The sequence below is a fragment of the Mustela putorius genome, unplaced genomic scaffold (assembly GCF_011764305.1).
Source record: "Mustela putorius furo isolate JIRA1106 unplaced genomic scaffold, ASM1176430v1.1 tig00537327_pilon_pilon_pilon, whole genome shotgun sequence".
Lineage (NCBI taxonomy): Eukaryota > Metazoa > Chordata > Mammalia > Carnivora > Mustelidae > Mustela > Mustela putorius.
Window position 1 is genome coordinate 331,458 of NW_025422450.1, and position 20,516 is coordinate 351,973.

The window sequence follows — 20,516 nt, forward strand, 5'->3', positions numbered from 1 at the left end:
TCAAAACCGAAAGTAAAATAAGGTAAAGAAAACAAACTTTGACCTGTCACTTATAATAAGTCATTCTAATGAGGACATACTTAAAAAGTATAGAGGAGTTCAAAAGCAAGTGATTTCTTTCTTTCTAAGAAGTATATTGTCTAGGTTAGTAGCATAGGTATTAGAACTTGACGAACTGATGAGGCTATTTACAGTTTATCATTTTGAATGAGTTATACAACCTCCACATGCCTCAGTTTCCTCATGTGACAGTGTGTTCAATAATAGTATCTATTCTAAGTTTGGGGTGAAGAGTAGACGAATGTATTTAAAGCACTTAGAAGAGTGTCAATAACTTATAATTTAAGTGTAGCTTGTTAGCAATTTTTATTATATTATTATTATTAAAATATTATATATTTTTATTTTAATGTCTTGCTCACTCACCACAATATATCTGCTCTGATGATGAATTTTCATCTTCCTGTTGGACCCCTCATTCCATTAGGCAGGAAACTGAGAAGACATGGGCACAGTCACACTCTCTGAATCTTCTTGCAGACATAAATTTTCTCCACTGATATCTAGATTTTATCCATCTTAACCAAGATAAAAGAAAAACAGTGTAAAATTCCCTAAATTATTCTCTGAGACTTTGATCTTCCTTCAATGCTATAAATAATGGAAGTGATAAGGATGAGATTTCTGTCCCTTACCTACCTAACTCATTTTAGTTTTGAAGATCCTTCAAGTTCCATGAATTCTAGAATAATTGTTTCTTGCTTAGAATCACAGAAAGAAATTCTGAACTAGAGATTGGAAAAATTTTTAAAACTTGAATCTACATTTTCGAAATTCTGTATCTAAGATTGAACATCTATATATGGTTTATAAGATACATAACAAAATAAGAAGTAAATTATTACAAACCAGACATATTCTAACACAATTGTAGATATTGCACCATTATTTTAAAATAAAAACATTCAGGGAGAAATCATTCAAAGAAACAAAAATATCTTTTCAAATAGATACATTCATTAACAACATGGACTTTCAAGTATTGCATGGTGCTAATAACATACAGCTGGATTTTAAAAGAGCAAAATCAGTTGGGAACTCAAAAAAAGAAATTTGTAGTTATAGTCAGAAGAGAACAGAACTGTTATAGAACATATAAATGAAGTTATAGAGGTTTTAAGTTATATAGACTATGCTATACCAAATCTTTATGACTTTGTGAGATCCACTAATTTCTCTTTATTTTTTATTAATATAAATCCACTGCAGGCAGTTAAGATGAGTTATTAGAAATGACCCGGTGTGACACTTATGGAGTCCCTTTCACCACTGCGCTGGGAGTGTCAGATCTTTCCCAGGTGTTCTTATATAAACAAACTCCAAAATATCTGCTTATTTAAGTATTCTTTTTGAAACTTGTTCAAGTATTTAATCTCAGTAGAGATTTGGATTTACATTTTCTAAGCAGTCAGGGATTTGACATGCATGTGAATAATACTTGAATTTAAGTTTATGAAATAAGTCACTGCCGCAGGAAGACCACAGTCTCCCTTGAGGCACCTACTCTAGTGGGAGAGGCTAGCAGAAAAAGAGAAACACAGATAAAGACAGCATATGGCTCCTCCATTCCTAGGTAGCTAACTTCAACAGACAACATGTACCAAACCTACCCTTCCCCTTACTCCAACTTAAATAATAGTGTCTACCCAAAGTGGAATAAACAGAACTTGGAATGTATCTCTGAACCTTCTCCCTGCTCCAAGCCCCTGTGTTCAAAACTTGCAACCTTCACTCTTTACGTAAGACAAGTTTTGTGAGGCAGAAATTTCTGATTCTTGGTCCAGAAATTTTTTCCTTTTGTCCTTACATTTAGATGTTCATTTTATCATTTAGATTTCTTTTTTTTTAATTTCTTTTTTCTTTTTAATTTCTTTTTTTTTTAAGATTTTATTTATTTATTTGACAGAGAGAGATCACAAGTAGGCAGAGAGACAGGCAGAGAGAAGGAGAGGGAAGCAAGCTCTCTGCTGAGCAGATAGCTGGATGCAGGGCTTGATTCCAGGACCCTGGGATCATGATCTGAGCCGAAGGCAGAGGCTTTAACCCACTGAGCCACCGAGGGTACCCAGATTATTCTAATTTCTACTCAGGAATGTAAAGGCTATATTTGTAGTATTGAATCCAAAGTGACAGATGTATGATGGAAGCTGATTCTTCTTCTTTTCTACATAATGGGTTTTCTGGACTGTAGACTTTGGGCTTTTTTGTTTGTTTGTATGTAGTTCTAAAACTTTAAAAAATTTTATATGTAAATGGAATTTTTTCTTCATTAATTTAATGCTTTCTGAAGTGTCCTTTTTCTGATTCTGGCCCCTAATCTGCTTCCCAGTTCAGAAAACCTGTTAAATGACTGTTGAAGCTCTGGATCTAATATGCTTAATTAAACTTATGTTTCTTAAGTGTTATCTCTTTGATTTAAAGTATCATATTCTGGAAGCATCCAGTAACCCCATTTTTCTAGCCCAATATATTTTTTTAAGTTTTATTTACAGTTCACTTAGTTAGCATACAGTGCAGTAGGAGCTTCAGATGTACAGTTTTGTGATTCAACACTTTGATGCAATACCCAGCGCTCTAGACCAATATTTTGACCTGTAGAGGTGTCTACTCTGGTATCTGACACTTCTAGTTGGTTATTATTTTAAGTTAGTTTTCCACTCCCAAGAATGTGAATTATTTCTTTAGTCCTGAATTTCCTACAAATGAATCCTTCTTATTGTGCTTCACATTTACATTAAAAAAATCTTCATATTCATATTATTTACATTTTCATGTGAGAGAAATCTGAGAATTTGAGATAAGCAAAATAAAAAAAAATAGAATCAGCATTTGTATCACTCAGATATAAGTTCCCTATCATTTTTCTATGATTTTAGAGTTTAACCTGTCATATTTTAAGCAAATAAGACAATACTGTTTATGCTATTTTAAAACTGCTTTTTGAAGTCAATAATATCAAAGAGCTCCTTTTCCCTCTCCCTTCACCTTTCTCCTTAAACACACGAATGCTTTTATGATGTAATTCCCTTAAAATATTCTCCACAGATTAACTGACTTTCCTCAAACAATTCTCTATTATTGGGAAAAATATCTAAGATATTAATGTGAATTTTTCACATTTATTTTTCTAGCTCTTTTGGAATGTATGTTAATCTTTTTATACTTTAGAATAGAATATACACACAAGCATATTCACAAAATTCAAAGTAAACAAGAGGCAAATAGTAACTTTATTTATTTATTTTTTTTTATAATTTCTTTTTTTTTTTTAAAGATTTTATTTATTTATTTGACAGAGAGAAATCACAAGTAGATGGAGAGGCAGGCAGAGAGAGAGAGAGGGAAGCAGGCTCCCTGCTGAGCAGGGAGCCCGATGTGGGACTCGATCCCAGGACTCTGAGATCATGACCTGAGCCGAAAGCAGCGGCCCAACCCACTGAGCCACCCAGGCGCCCCAAATAGTAACTTTAACACTTACATTACTATTTTCAGTGTTCCACTCTCATTCCCAAATACTTCAGACTAAACTATTAGGTGGATGTCGGAGCCCAAGTGAGACAAAAGAGCCTCAGTGGTGAGGGCTGCCCAGCATGGCAGGAGAGGGCTTGAGTGGGCCAGCAGGGCATGAGTAAGGTGGGGAGGCAGCCATGAAGAGAACTGCAGAATATACTGTTTTCAAACAATGTCATATTATGCAGCAATGAAAATTTTTAAATTTACTGACAAATAGAACACAGTTGAATCTCAAAAAGCATTTTGTTTATCCAAAGAAACCAAACACAGAAGTGCACATACTGTACAATTTATTTTTACTGTTTTTGAAGTTTTAGAATAGGCAAGATTAAGCTATTGTGATTTATGTCAGAATACTGTTTGTTTTTCCTGGAATGAATTGACTGAAAATGAAGATGAGGGAAATTTTCAAGAGGCAGACAGACATGGTCTATATTTTGAGGGAGGTGGTGGTTACATGAGTATAAACATTTGTAAACTTCATTGAAATGTACATTTCAAAACCATACATTCAATTGTATGCAAATTATATTTTCATAAATATGATTTCTAAAAAGTCAAATGTACCTCATTGTTTCTAGAGAATATTTATTTAAGATTTTAGTATCCCTTTGACCAGACTATTAGTGACTTATATGCTAATATTTATGCAATTGCTATTTGTGTCCTTAATTATCTGTAAACCTTGTGTAACGTGCAAAAACAGGTCTTGGACTTGGAAAAAATCTGAAGTGGAAAGAAATCCCTTTTGAGCACATTCTATGTTTAAGACTATACAGTTGTGTTATTATTCCCATTTTACTTTTAGGAGCCCTAAGATTTTGGAAAGACAGCCCTAATCTTCTCATAGCACAGAACCCTCCATTTCTGACCTCTTATTTTCTCCTGCACAGTTTCCAAAGCCAATTAGGGTGTGGTAGAAGAAAGCTCTTGTATCTCTTGTTCTTCCCTAAATCGTTTAACTTTGTAAGTTAAACATTGGGGTGACCAACATCCTTGAATATCACACAAGAAGAGGATTCTCCCTCTCTGAATAATGTGATTTCAGCCCTTTGCAGGTAGGAGGAAGAAGCTACACTAAGCATTTTTGACCAAAGTGCACTCTGGTTCCTATATTTCCAGAGCTGCACCCAGCCCAAAGTCCGCTAGGATGACTTTTATTACCTCCACTTTCACAGTAACTGCAAGAGTTGCAGGCCACCTGTGACTTTCTTACTGGACCCATTCTAGAAGAAGCATTCACATGTCGGTGTCTTTTGGTAGCCCTGTTTGTCCCCCCTCCTAAGAATATTTTTACAGTCCAGGGATGGGTTAGAAACCTATATTCCCAGCTCCTGCAGCCACACCTTTGGATTCTGACCACAAGAACAACCAGGTACCCATGTCTCTGGAGCTGGGACTTGTAGTTTAACTGAGGAAATAAGGAGGTCCAGGAAGCCTCCTGGCCCTATCTGGATGGTGAGAGAGAAATGTGTGGTGATGTGGAGGTGTGTCTGTGGAAGTTGTGAGTCCTAAAAACAAAAGGGTTTGAGCTCTGGGTCACACAGTGAGAAAACTCTCTTCTCTTGCTGGAGTTAAGCTGGAGTTGCTGGAGTTAAGCCACAAGAGTGTTTATAGTAAAAATAAATAAGTAAATGTATGAATGAATCAATGAACGAAGGCAAGAAAGAAGAAGTTAGATTGGTCAATAGGAGTGTCTAATTTTGTGTCTGCCTTCCTTCTCAAAAGGAATTCCTTTTCAATTTCAATTTCAAGAAAGCCCACAGGACACAAGAGAGTGGTTTAGGGTTTTCTACAGGGAAAATGGTTTTCAGAAAGAAGAGAGAGAGGGAAAATCCATTGGGGGAGGGTTGGAGTTGGTAGCAGTCTGTGAAGAAGCACAGCCAAAAAACTGTGTATAAAAGTAAATCTTTGAACGAGGCTCCCCCCGCCCTGAAAGTTTTCACTCTGGTGTCTTTCTCACCACCTTCTCTTACAGACTACTTCCTTGTCAGAGTGAACATTTCGTGCTTTCACTTTCTGCTCTGAAGATGGTGGTTTCTGCAGACTATTCTCTTGCTGGTTTCTTCCTCCTTCTCCTCCTTCTCCAGGTGTCTACATGGTGCTCAGCAGGTCAGTGTTCTCTCTCCTTCTCTTTATATATTCACTTGTTTTTAACGGCTCTTCTCAGATGATGAAAAAACTTGATCATTCATCAACTGTCTTGTAGTTCCTCTCAAAGACAGTTATATTGGGGGGAACTGTAGCTGTGTTTGTGCCAACAGAATACTGGAAGTTTCTGGCTAAGAATGTGACTGGATACACACCCCTACTGCTTTGGGTAGATTTTATAAAACTATAGCTGTAATGTTTAGCTAAATCTTTATTGACTATGGGTGATTTTAGCCTGCTTAATTTCAGTGAAGCAGTATCAGTAAAAATATACTTTATAATGTTCACATTGCCAAGAAAACCTAAGTATGAGTACAACAAATTTGGAATCCCTGGTTATGTTCTTTGACAAATCATTTTTCCCCCCTCTGGCACTTGAGTCCTTCTTTCATAAAATAGAAAAGGCTCTCAGGATAAAGTTTTCAGACTCAAGGTTTGGAGAGAAACCAGCTATGAGATTATAATAATGACATTTTTCATTAAAATCTTTTTAATTTGATGTCAGTTAGGCAGGGAGTACTAAAATGTTTGATTTCTACACATGTTGACTCGGAAATTCCACAAGAATTTATCATAAAGAAAAGCTCTCTCATGTGTATATGTATAATGTACTAAATGTTTATTGTGGGACTGTTTATAATAATAATAAATTGGAAGCAATATAAATATTACCCTGATACAGGAAAAGCTTAAACACAATGGTATAGGCAATGTCAAAAACAACAGAGCTAAATTATATGTACTAAAATGGTTGGATGTTTCTTATTACAGAAATTGATATGTAGTGATTCCATTTATGTGAAATAGAGTAACTTTTATACAGCATTGTAGATATAAGCAATGTCAAATACCCTTTCCTAAATTAAATGACTCATAGAACATGTATAGCCAGTAGCCATGTATCAGTTAACTAAGAACACGTATCTGTTGAGTACTCTGGGTTTTATACAGAAATACAAAAGAAGGGACACCACAGCCTTCATCCAGCCTAATGGCCAATGTCATGCTCCTTGCCCAAGACTGCCTGATCCACGTTCTCTGGGACAGTCTGGCCATGGAATTTTTCCTTTAATCCCATGTGGCCTTGCCATTTGTATGCAACACTCCTGGGCCCCTTCACAGCCATGCCTTTTTTGAATTCTTCCCACTCCAGGGTCACTACGTTTGTGGGCCCTTAATCTCTGACCATTCAAAAGAGCCACAATATCTTTGGCCTCTGCCAGTGCAAGTTTTGCCCAGGGGGCATCAGTCACCTTTTAGTTATTGATTTCTATACTAAAGTAAGTTGCAAACAGATGGTTTAAGTGACTTGACAAAGGAGATTAGCAAAGCTAAGCCAAGTCCCCATTTTTGGCTTGCAGCCTCCTCCTTCTCTGACCCAGGAATCCAACCATCTTCTCTGATAAAGACTGCCCTGTTCTTACGCCCTGGAACCACTGGCTTCTAAGTCCTCTCAAGAAAATGTTTTTTATGAAAAACTATTCCTTATGATTCTAAGCATTCAGAGTTATTTTTAAAAAATTAAAAAGCGACCTAACCTTATAAATTCTACATTTCACTTTGATATAAAACACTGTTAATCCTTTTCCTCACCCCTCAACACAGAGGAACCTAAATCTTTAATCAGAAATGGCTACTTATCCTTTTAGGAGTTGTGTGTTGGAAGAGAAAGGGATGAGTGTGGAGAGAAGTAACTTTGCTCCTCTCCTGCCAAAAGAAGGTATAATTGCTTAATAACTTACTTTGCCTCATTTAATTCTAAATAAATCTCTTATTTAGTTTTTGAGGTTTTACATAACTTACACATAAATACTATTAGTAAATGCATAGAAAACGGTCCTTTCAAATGCCAAACTATCAGTAGTTGTTACCTCTGGAGAACATAGTTGAAGAAGTTATTATGAGATATATATTTTAAGACATATAAAACAATGCAAATAAGAAAGAAATGCATATGCGTCTTTTGTTTCATCCTCCCTCACTCATTTCCCCAATCTGTCTTTGGTTTTTATGCAGCGTCCAGGTTTTCTGTGAAGGGACCAGCTGAGCCCATCATGGTTCTACTAGGCGCAGATGCCACTTTGCCCTGCCAGCTGTCCCCTGAGCAGAGTGCTGCCCACATGCACATTCGGTGGTACCGAAACCAACTCTCCCCCGCTGTGTTTGTGTACCAGAATGGACAGGAACAAGGTGGGGAACAAATGCTGGAATACCGTGGCAGGACAGAGTTCGTGAGGGACTCCATCAACAAAGGAGGTGTGGCCCTGCTGATCCAACATGTTCGTGCCTCTGATCATGGCCAGTACTGGTGTCATTTTATGGATGGTCAGAGCTCCCAAGAGGCTATTGTGGAGCTGCATGTTATAGGTATGTTAACCTGGTCCAGTGTCATGGTGTGAAGCAAAGAGAAAAAGGATGTCTGGATTCCTAACCTGGCATTTCTTATGATCTTCCATATATTGATATGCTAATTTACCTTTCAGAATGTCAGTTTCTTAAAGCATACAGTGATGCTAAGACTATATGCTCTATTCACTTTTAAACATCAAAAAAGGCAATATTTCTGAATATGTTTCTGTATCCTAAAAGGCCCCAGAAAATTAATTGATTGTATTAATTCAGACAGGTACTGACACCCTCAGATATTCGTTTTCATCCATTCAGTAGAGAAAGACAGGGCTTAAACTTGAAGGCTTAAACTCTTTTTTCTAACTTCAATTGTACCTTTTTTCTCTCTCCTTGAAATGACTCCAAGCTCTCTTAGTCTCAGTATAGTGCAAAGGCATCAAGCTGATTTCAAGCCTGAATCACAGGTTGCCCTAACATTCACTGTGAGAGGTTTATTGACCTCTGAGCTTCAGTTTACCTATCGGTCTAGTGAGGGCATTTTGGCCTTCAGCCTCAGGGATGCCTGAGCCCCAAGGATTCCAGGCCTTAAATATGCCTTCTCTCACTATGGACTCTGAAAAACAATCTGAGGGTTTTCAAGGGGCAGGGGGTGGGAGGTCGGGGTACCAGGTGGTGGGTATTATACAGGGCACGGATTGCATGGTGCACTGGATGTGGTGCAAAAATAATGACTACTGTTATGCTGAAAATAAATAAAAAATAAATTAAAAAACAAACAAACAAACAAAAAAACATACCTTTTCTCTTCAGGGTTGGGCTCTGCACCTCATGTTCGTATGATGGGACCTGAGGATGGAGGGATCCGAGTGTTGTGCTCTGCAGATGGCTGGTTCCCAAAACCCAGGGTGCAGTGGAGTGACATGATGGGAGTGAATCTACAGTCCCTCTCTGAGTTTCAGACCCAGGATGAAGATGGGCTTTTCTGTGTGGAAGCATCTCTTGTGGTCACAGATAGCTCTCTGGGCAACGTGACCTGTTCCATCCAGAATCCCCTCTCTGGACAGGAGAAAGCATCAGCAATCTTCCTCCCTGGTGAGTGAGGCACAAACCCCAAAGCAGAGTTGGGTGTGTGGTGAGGGTAAGGAGGAAGGAAGGAGGGCTGAGGGAGCCTTGGAGAAAGGGCAGGATGGCCTCCAGGCTAGTCCTCACTATGTCTTCACTTGCCTGTGTCAGAGCCCTTCTTCCCCACGATGGACCCATGGAAGGCAGCCCTGGCTGGGACAGTCCCTGTGCTCATGCTCTTTCTCCTTGGGATCAGCTACACTGGCTGGAGAAAACATCAAGCCAAAGAAAGAGAAGTAAAGAAAAAGCAAAGAGAATCTCGTGAAAGAGATCAGATGAAAAATGAAAAAGAAACAGCACTTAAGGCCAAAGGTATTGTGACCCCAGGGCAAATAGGGTTCATGGAGAAGCTGGGGGTGCAGGTTGTATAAGGTGGGTGGGGAAATAAAAGTTGTCAAAGGGGACCTCGAGGAAAACATGGAGTACCAAAATTCCATAAAGCTGGAGTCTTATGGAAAAGAAGAAACCATGGAGGAAACTTGGAGAGTTGTGGGCAGTGGTCTGTACCCAAACTGTGGTGTTGTTTCTCCTTGTGCAAATGTCTTTCCCCATCTTCTCCTCCTATTCTCCCTTCCAGAATTAGCTTTTGAAACACCTAAGAAAGCTTGAATTCCCACAAAGCATGGGCACTCCTTCCTCAGTGACCCTATAACATTTCCCATGTAACTTTTCCTAGCACTTATCATTTAGAGTCCACATGTGTGTTTGCTAATCCTTCCCACCTACTTAGCTATGGGACTCCTAAAGGTGGACCACATTGAATCCATTCAGCTACTCCATGAAATCAAGAGCAGCTAAAACCCAATTTGATGGATTTTATATCTCTTCTTTCAGAGAACCTCAAAGCAGAGCTTGGTGAGTCTTGCTTCTTATGCCCTGTGTAGAATTTGCTCCCCTTTCCACATCTGTTGTAGGTCTCTCACTGAATGTTGTTTCTTTCAGAACAGCGAAAGGCACTATACCTTAGAGGTGAGAGACTGGGTTTCCCATACCCCTCAATGTTTTGATGTCCAATACTTTCTCAGCTTCCTCTCTTCAGAGGTTAAGACTGAAAGATTTAATAATGACTTGTGAAAAAAAAAATAAGGGATGGGGAGAAGAATGTGAGGCTCTGGATGTCTTGCCTTGTATTAACTGGATTTTTTCTGTTTTAGATTGGAAGAAGGCCTGGCTGTATCCTGGTAAGTAACTTTCTGGATTAGGTCTTGCCATGTGCCTCTAATATTCCAGGTATAATAAGTAGAGACATAAACACACACACACACACACACACACACACACACACACACCTGAAACTTGTGAAGAATTATTTGGTATCGATCTACAGTGTTTTTTGTATTTGGAAGGTCAAATATTCAATTGTTTGTCAGCTAAGTATAAAGAAAAAATAACTATTGACTGGTGAATTCCACGTGGCTAGAGTAGGACTCAACACAAATTTTTAACCCATCCACTATAGAGAACGAAGACACAGAAACCAGAGCAATTTTGGTGGGATTTAGGAAGAATAAAGGAGACCCTATATGATAGCAGCATTTCCATACAGTGAATAAAGTTCAAAAGAGCAGTTAACATATTTTATATTTGGGAAGAAGAAATTAATTATTATTTTATTTATTTTACCTGTGTAAAAATCAAAATAAAGTTCAATACACAGGCACAAGGTTTATGTTTGAAAAGCTTGAAAAACAGTCTTTCAAAAATACTTTAATATCATCATAAAAGTGTTTATCTGGTGGTAGAGGGAACTGGCTATTTTATATCTTCTAATATCTGTGTCCATGTACTACATATGTTTAAGACTGTGTATGTGCATGTGTAATACAGAGTTAGACCTCAAAAGCATGCTAGGTATTTCCTTAAACATATCATTTATATGCCTGATATTGTGCTAGATGTTGGTGGCATAATCCATGGTCTCTGACCCTGAAATCCACTGGGGGAAGTAAGCTAAGAACCAGGAAACTACACACAGTCTGATAAGTATTTTGATATGACAGGGTCAAGGTGTTCCTCCCAAAGGTTAAAGTCAGGTAAAAAGTTTCAACTAAGAGTTTTTTCTTCTTTCTTTTTCTTTTCTTTTCTTTATTTCCCTTTTCTTTTCTTTACTTTTTTTTCTTTACCTTCTTTTCTAATTTTTTCTTTCTTTTCTTTCTCTTCTTCTCTTTTCTTTCTTTTCTCTGCTTTTATTTTCAAAGATTTTATTTATTTATTTGTGAGAGAGAGAAAAAGAGAGGATGAGCAAGGGGGAGGGAGAGAAGAAGCAGACATCCCACTAACCAGGGATTCCCTACATAGAGTTCAATCCCAAGACCCTGAGATCATGATATGGTCCAAAGGCAGGTGCCCCTCTACTAAGATTTTCCTTCAGGAGCTGCTTTAAAATGTTCCCATGATTCTAGAGGAGAGAGCAAAGTGTGGTAAGGATGAGGACATACAAGTTTTTGTTCCACCTCTATCAATGACAGCTGAGGAATTCAGTCATTTTTGCTTTCTTGAACTCAGCCTTCTTATCTCTAAGATGAAGAGATCACAGAAGCCCCTCTTGACTCATGTATTCATCCATTCTATATATAGAGTGCTACCCTTCTTAGAAGTGGGCAGCTAAGTGAGAGACCATCAAAAATTATGGATAAGTTCTTATCTGCCTAGAGCCCCAAGACACTAAGAGTATATCCAATCTTTAATAAAATCAAAAGACCTGCCATAAGAGAAGTGGCCCCAGGCAGAGGCAGATGTAGTTCTATTCCTTATGAAGATTCTGTCTCTGGAGAAAAATATTAAAAATGTGATTATAAGCATTAAAATTTAAAAAGGCCAGTTAAAAGCCTTGGTCCAAAGCTTAAACCTCTACTCTTACATGGCCATAGCCTGGGAAACCCCTGAAATAAAATCATAAAATAAAATAAAGTAAAATAAAAGGACATTTTATAGCTTTCATCCTCAATGAGGAGTGCCACAAAGGTCTTAAAAGCATAGGTGCCTAGAACACTAGACCATGCTCCAGGAGTTCTCCAGACTTACTTCCTCAGCACTGGGACAAATGAGGGGATCATTTCTAATCTGAGGCAGAACAGAGAAAGTACACCCTTTGTCTTGTAGTTTCTAAATACTGAGAGTTCAAGGGGCTGAGAGGAGAAGGGAAAGAGAGCTGAGAAGAGACAGCAATGAGCCAGGAAAGGAAGTGTGACCCTCCTCTTCATTCTGTGGTTGTGTTTCCATCATAGTCTCAGTTTGTACTGCTCTTTTTCAGACTGGAGGAAGGAAAAGTTCCAGCCTGGTGAGTGGCTTTTTGTTTATCTTTGGACCCCTTTCTAACCTGCTCTTTGATATCCCATTTTTCCCTCCTAACATCATCTCCTACTTGAAAAGACAGAAGAACCACTATTCTGGTAAAGAGAGGGAAGTACATGAAGATCATTAATTTTGGCCTGGACTGAGAATTACTGCTAGGATTAGGTACTCTGGTTGTATTTACACCTTCATATATTGGCATGGTTTCTCACCTATTGGGGGGGGGTCCACTTGGTTATGAAGGAAATCCCCAACTGAATAAAAAGTACTCAAGATGATGAGAGTAACTTAGCTGCTCTTTGTAAAGAGGTCAGCTGACATGGAGCCCATTACTAATTAAAGAACATAGTTCCAATTCATAGATAATTAAGAAAGAACACTATTGTCAAGTAAGCACTGCAAGTCACAGCTCACTCCTGCATTCTGCCAAGATACTGATAATAGCATAGTAAGATAAGGTGAGATAAGTAGCATTGAACCCATGGTGAGAGCACCTCATAGTTCCATTTTCCCCAGCACACACACACATCCAGAGGACAGGTGTTCTTTCACTATTTGATCCTGTTTCTCTAAGGTTTCACTTGCACAACGGTCTTCTAAAATGTGTAATGTTGGCCCTTCCCTTCCTTTTTCTTTTCCCACAGCCAATGTGACGATAAATCAAGAAATCCATCAGAATAATTGTGACCCAGAGAGCAAAGAGAACTTCAGAGAGGAAACACAGGATCTATCTCTTAGTGATAAGAGAGGAGACTGCAACCTTATCACACTAAATCAGGAAGACTTCACCTCAGGAAGACATTACTGGGAAGTGGATATTAAGGACACTGATGAGTGGACTCTAGGCATTTATGAGAAGCTCACAGGCAAGAGTGGATTATCCACAAAGCTACAAAAAAAGAAATTCAGAGTCTTAGAAAAGAAAGAATGTAAATTCAGGGCTCTCATCTGTGGCCCTCAAGACATTTCCCTGAAAAAAGATCTCAAGATAGAAAAGTATCCACAAAAGATTGTGATTTTTTTGGATTATGAAGACAAAGACATTTCTTTCTATGACATGACTCATGGTATCCACATCTTCTCCTTTACCCAGGAAAGCTTCACTGGATCACTCTATCCTTACTTCAACATTAAATCCATGGAGTATTCCCTATATGAGCAATATTAAGTGACCTAGAGGAAGAACTTACACAGTGAAGACAATATCCTATTCTCTATAAACCCCAGAAAGACAGTTCTGATGTGTGACCTCAAGTTCACTGATTATGAGTCCTCTTGACTTGAGGCTCCATAAGTCCCCATGACCAGCACTGTTTCTTAATTGCAGAGACAAAAATTTTTGTTTCTAATTTTTATTATTATAAATGCTGTTTCTTGTTTTATATCTAATATATCACAGACAAATAATTTTTCCAGGATAAATTACTGGAAAAATGAAGTCAATAAAAAAAAATGGATACAATTACAAGCTGTAATAAGCTTATTGTTAGATTCAATATGCTTAAATTACTTAAAATATACTTAAAATTATTCAATATACTTAAAATTACTCTGTCAATTTGCTCTAAAATGTTTGTAATACTCTAGTTCTGTATTTGTCTAATAAAATGTCGCCCTCGGCCCACAAGGACGACAATGAGCCTGGTATGGTGTTAATGCTTCATTTCCGTTTATTTAATCAACTTCCTTAGCTTATATGCGGCAGGGTGACCAATAAGGGGCCAAGCAATGGGGAGAGCCAATGAGAGTCCTGTTACTGTGCTGCTTAAATTTGATACAGCCAATAACTATGTCCTCCTTTAGGCGGGCTTCACCAGAAAGTTCATTGTATACTTGCAGTGTATTTTGCTAGCAGTGAGCCAAGCGCCTTCTTGTAATGGCGGGGACTTTCCCGGCCGGAGGCAGTCCCCGACAATAAAGAACCTGTAAGAAACAGTTAATATAGTTATACTATATTAGATATACTATATATATTATATATATATATTAGATATACTATAGTTAAACTATACTATATAAACTATAATGCTGCTAAAGCAGTATTCAGAGGAGTAAAAATTAGATAAACCTCTTCACCTCTCTCATAGCAATGCTAAATAAAAGCAACAAAATAGCGCTATTTTCTAATGTTGAGGAAGAAAAGTTAAATTGTAGCTTGAGGGACACATGGGTGGTTTAGTTGGTTAAATGTCTGCATTTGACTCAGGTCATGACTCCAGAGTCCTGGGATCCTGACCTACATAGCTCCTTACTCAGCAGGGAGCCTGCTTCTTCCTCTATCTGCTGCTCCCCCAGCTTGTGCTCTCTTTCTCTCTGACAAATAAATAAATAAACAAACGTTTTAAAATAAATAAATAAATTATAGTTTAATACATGTTAATCTATATCTTAAATGCAAGGATAATTTGAGGAAAGAAAAAAGGAAGTATTCAGAATCCAGTTCTAACAAATGTGATGATGTTAACATGATAAGGTCTGGGAAAACCAAAAGGTAAGAGCATTTTGAGGTATTTATCTAATTAAAAAAAGAGAGAGACATTTCTTTGCTTAAGATATTAATAAGGGAAATGACTACTTTATATTTTAGGGAATTATAAGTATATCCACCAGCAGAGGTAAGGAGAGACCCTTCTTCTGCTTTTAATCAAACCTATCTGTTATATTCAAATGAGATGACTACAGAAGACAGTACTTAGTGTTTAAATAGGGATAAGAAGAGAATGTGTTCCTATGAGCTAGACTGAAAAACCTGGTAAATTCTCTGGATATGGGATAGAATAACCAGAGGAATCTTGCCCCAGCAGCAGGGAATAATGAGCCCTAGACTAAAACCTGATCCAATATTGATGAGCAAATCTTAAAAGCCAGATCAAATTATTTACAAGTATCTAACTTCATGCCAGAGCATAGCTCAACCAGGTAAAATGAACAGTGTCTGATATCTAATCAAAAATTACCAGGCTTGGAAAGAAGCAGGAAAATCCAACTCATAATAGACAAAAAATCAATACATTGAAATTAGCATGGAACTGTTGATACAGGTGTTAGATTAAACACACAAAGGTATTAAAGCAAAAGTTGTAGCTATATTCCAGATAATCCTAAAGGTCACTAGACTTTTTTTTTTTTTTTAAGATCTTATTTAGTTATTTGACAGACAAATCACAAGTAGGCAGAGGGGCAGGCAGAGAGAGAAAGGGAAGCAAGTTCTCGCTGAACATAAAGCCCGATGTGGGACCTGATCCCAGGACACCAGGACCATGACCTGACCCGAAGGCAGAGGCTTGAACCCACTGAGCCACCCAGGTGCCCCAAGTTCACTAGACTTTTAAAAGAAAGACCCAAATTCAACTTCTTTACATGGAAATGACAATGTGTTAAATAAAAATTGCCTTGGATATGGTTAGCAGCAAATTAACCATTTCAGAAATAAATGATCAGTGAACCTGAAGACGTAGAAATGGAAACTATCCAAAATAATACACACAGAAAAAGAAAAGTATTTTAAAAATATAGAGTATTAGTGAGTTATGAGAAATCTTTAAAGAGCCCAGTAGAAAGGCAATTGAAGTCCTTGAAAAAAGGAGCAAGGTGAACAGAAAAGAATTTTTTTTCACAAAATAAGAACCAAAAATATATTCTAAATTTGATCATTATAAACTCCAGATTTAAAAAGCTGTCCTAGTCTGTTTGGGCTGCTCTAAAAATACCATAGATTTAGTGGTATATAAACTACATATATTTATTTCTTATGATTCTGGAGGCTAAGAAGTCTAAGATCAAGGTGCCTACAGTTTCAATGTCTAGTGAGAGCTAGTTTCCTGGTTTGTAGACAGTTGTCTTTGCACTGTGTCTTCACATGACTGAAGGGGTGATGGGGTTCTGTGTGGTCTCCTTTATAAGGGCACTGCTTCCATTGATAAGGGCTTGCCCTAATGTCTTAATTATTTCCCCAATGTAGAAATTCCAAATACCATCACCTTGGAGATCAGGTGTATTTTGACAGCACACAGATATTCATTCTATAGCAAAGTTCAATGAACTCAAAGTGCAAAAATTAAGAAAACACATAGCACATGAAAATCAAATTACTTAAAACCAGAGGTTTAAAGAAGCCAGAATAAAAAATTAAAATATCTACTGAAATACAAAGATAAAGATGACAGAATATTTCTCACTGAAACAGTGCAAGTGAGAAAACAGTGGAAGAACACTTAAAATACTGGAAAAAATATACCAGAATAGATTTAATACCCAGTGAAAAATTTTCAAAAGCAAATGTGAAATAAAGATATTTTCATCTACAGACAAGCAGAAAAAAACAAAAACAAAGCAAAACAAAAATCATCACCAGGAGACCCACACTTTAAGAAATGGCCAAAAAAACAAAACAAAACAAAAAAACCTTTAGACAGAAGGAAAATGGTGACCAGTGTAAATTTGTGTCTATACAAAAGAATGATGAGAATGGAAATACTATCTGTCTAAGTAATTATAGAATGATTTCTTTTTATCATTTAAAATTTTAAAAATATAAGACACTCTTAAAGCAAAAATGGTAACAATGAAGCATGGGATTTACAACAGAACTAAAAATGTAATGTATGACAACAACAGAACAAAGACCAGGAAGGAACACAGGAAAATACATTGCTGTAATTCTCCTAACAGATGTGAAGTAATATAAGAGCAGTTGAGGTTAGAATATTGTAAGATAAATGTGAATGCTATAAACTGCAAGCAACCACTAATATAACAACAAAATTATAGCTATTACCAGAAAAAGAAATAAAATGGATCATTAAAAAATAATCAACTAATTAAAACAGAAAAAGAAGAAAAAAGTTAATATAGTATAGGTAGAACAAATAGAAAATAAACAGTTGATAGACTTGAACCATATCAGCAATGACATCAATTGCAAAGGAAGGTCATTGGGTTGATTAAGAAAATAAATAGCAAAATATACCCTGCCCACTAGAGAAATATTTTAAATAAAAAACACAAATAGGTCAAAATTAAAAGGATGGAGAAAGACATAATATACAAACATTAACTCATGGTCTTAAGCAACTGCTGAAGTATAAGAACAGATACATCATTTGTTATGTTATTAGGAATAGTCTCCTTCAGGTGACCCAGCAGTTATGATACTGAACCTGGAAAAAAAAAGCAACTTTTACATAATCATAAAGTAAATGTTTTTTGGAAGTGCTCAGATTGAAGATAACTAATGAGCAAAGGGGAAAAGACTTGAGTGTACAAAAATACGAATATTAATATCCTTACCAATAAAGAAGAAGAAGTGTAACTGGTATAACTGAGTTAGGACTGGACAAATTTGGGGTATCTGGCTGTTTCAGTCAGTAGAACATGGGACTCTTGATCTTGGAGTCATGAGTTTGAGCTCCAAGTTGGGTATAGAGATTACTTTTAAAAATTAATTAATTGGAGGACATGGGGAGTTAGAGAGGAGAAGGGAGTTGAGGGAAATTGGAAGGGGAGGTGAACCATGAAAGACTATGGACTCTGAAAAACAATCTGAGGGTTTTGAAGGAGTGGGGGGTGGGAGGTTGGGGTACCAGTGGTGGGTATTATAGAGGGCACGGATTGCATTGAGCACTGGGTGTGGTGCAAAAATAATGAATACTGTTATGCTGAAAATAAATAAAAAATAAATTTTAAAAAATTAATTAATTAACTAATTAATTAATTGTTTAAAAGAACTGGGCAAATACATTGAGTGGGTAGTAGGCTGAATATGTGAAGGAAAGTCAGAAGGAGTGAATAGTCTGATGAAATGTATAATTCACAGGGTGCCTGGGTGTCTCAGTCAACACATTAAGCACTCAACTCTTATTTCAGTTCAGGTCATGATCTGAGATGGAGCCCTGCTTTGGGCTCTGTGGTCCGCTTGGAGTCTGCTTGAAATCTGGCTTTCTCTCTCCCTCTGCCCCTCCCCTTATCTGAATTCTATCTCTTTCTTTCTTAATTAATTAATTTTAAAAATCTTAAATATATATATATACACATGTATATATAACATATATACTATATATACACGTATATACTATATATGTATATATATATACATATACTATATATATGCTATATATATATGCTATATATATATATACTATATATATATATATAAAGTTTCCAGCAATTCTGTTTGAAGCTAATAATATTTTTGTAGATGCTGCCTTCTCATGTTTGTAGACTGTACTGCAAGTAAGTCTGAGACCAGGTTGAGTATATACAAAAATTATCCAAAAACAATATCTAAATCAAGAAAGAATAAGGGAATTATTTCCAGCTTAAGAGCTGTTGAGAAACACTAGTTAAAAAATCAACTACAGAGGTCATGTGAAGATATGTTATGCAATTAATTAATTAGCTAATTAATTAATTATGTTAGGAAAAGAAATAGCACACAAGTGGTGGGGAGGGAGAGAGAGCATCTTAAGCAGGCTCCATGCTCTGCTCAGAGTCCAATGCCAAGCTTTTCTCTTTATTCTGAGAAGAAATCAAAAGTCAGACACTACCTGAGCCACCCAGGTGCCCCTACAATAATTTAAAATAAATTGTGCTGTTTAAAATATATCAATAAAATATGTGTTATCATGAAGAAGGAAAAAAAAATGCTTCTATGAAGAGTGAACAAGAGAAAGCAAACCATGAAACTGGAGTGTATGGGAAAGAAATGTCTTATGGAAAGAGCCAATTGTTGTCTGTCTCGGGAAATGAAAGGAAAGGGAAGAATAGGGGTGAAGAATAAGGGCTTCTTCTCTAGAGGGAACCGGAAAGTAAATAGAGAATTCCCCCTTGGTAAGAGAATGAGGGAGAATCATTGGTGGGTAAGAAATATCCCCATAAGGGGAACAGAAATTAAATTAGTCCAATCTCACAACCACATGTTGAAGCATTTGCTATTTTCTGTGTGAAAAGTATTGCTAACCCAACCTGTGGTCCATTTCCAGGCCATAGTTTGTTTCTGTACAGTTTACAACCAAGAACATTTTTTTTCTTTTTACATTTTTAAAGATCTGTGAGGGAGAAAAGAGAATAATATGTGACAGAGGCTGTATGTGGCCCACATAGCCTGAATTATTTCCTCTCTGTCCCTTTACAGAAAAATTTTGCTTACCTCTGGTCTTACAGGATTGACTCCCCAGACCCATGAAATGCTCTTGTGCAGTACAAAATACTCGTGATGATTGAACATTCTATATTCTGTCTAAAATTATTTTTTTCTTCCCAGTTCCTCCTTTATATTTGATATTTTCACTTCCCTGTTTCTTTTAAAATTTTTTAAAAGATTTTATTTATTTATTTGATAGAGATCACAAGCAAGCAGAGGGGCAGGCAGAAAGAGAGGAAGGGAAGGGAAGCAGGTTCCCTGGGATCATGACCTGAGCTGAAGGCAGAGGCTTTAACCCACCCAGGCACCCCTGTTCCTTAAATTAACATGAATAATTTATAGTAAAAAACCTTAACTATGATATTCCCATTCATTTTTATTTTTTATATGACTTTTTTTTTTTTTTTTTTTTTAGGTAACTAAAAGCAAAAAGTCTAAAACTCACACTTGTCAATTATTGCTCCATCCTATAGTGGGGTGAACCAGAGTACATAAGTGAAAGCACAAAATGAAACACGGTGAATTGTGACTCTGCTTTGATTCTTTGTGATCTTTGGCATACAGGGGTAGTAGATCTGATTCCAGATTTGTCAGCAGACACATCAGAGTAGGTTAACTAAAAAAACCTTTTTAAAGAATAAGTTTTATAATTCTCACTATGGAAGTGAGACTTAGGTTAGAGTTCAATTAGGGAATATTAAATTATTTCATGCATTTTTATGTTGCTTTTCTGATATACCTTGCTTAATTATTCATTAAAGCAGTAATTGGTATTGTTAAAAAAAAAAAAAAAAGCACAGGCCCGGGGCGTCTGGGTGGCTCAGTAGGTTAAAGCCTCTGCCTTCAGCTCAGGTCATGATCCCAGGGTCCTGGGATCAAGTCCCAC

The 20,516-nt window shown here is 36.9% G+C and overlaps 1 protein-coding gene across 2 annotated transcripts; it reads left to right on the forward strand.

The window, feature by feature from the left end:
- The first annotated feature begins 5,554 nt into the window (after positions 1–5,554).
- Positions 5,555–14,134, forward strand: LOC123390351 (butyrophilin-like protein 1). 2 transcript variants are annotated; one of them, XM_045074273.1, is made up of 9 exons: positions 5,556–5,685; positions 7,741–8,091; positions 8,884–9,165; positions 9,307–9,507; positions 10,030–10,050; positions 10,138–10,164; positions 10,350–10,376; positions 12,449–12,475; positions 13,134–14,134. In XM_045074273.1, exons 1-9 carry the CDS (start codon positions 5,604–5,606, stop codon positions 13,655–13,657), a joined length of 1,542 nt encoding a protein of 513 aa, XP_044930208.1. In that variant the 5' UTR covers positions 5,556–5,603; the 3' UTR covers positions 13,658–14,134. The 2 variants fall into 2 exon arrangements, with proteins under 2 accessions (XP_044930209.1, XP_044930208.1); XM_045074274.1 differs by lacking the exon at positions 10,138–10,164 and having other exon boundaries at positions 5,555–5,685.
- Positions 14,135–20,516: the final 6,382 nt, after the last annotated feature.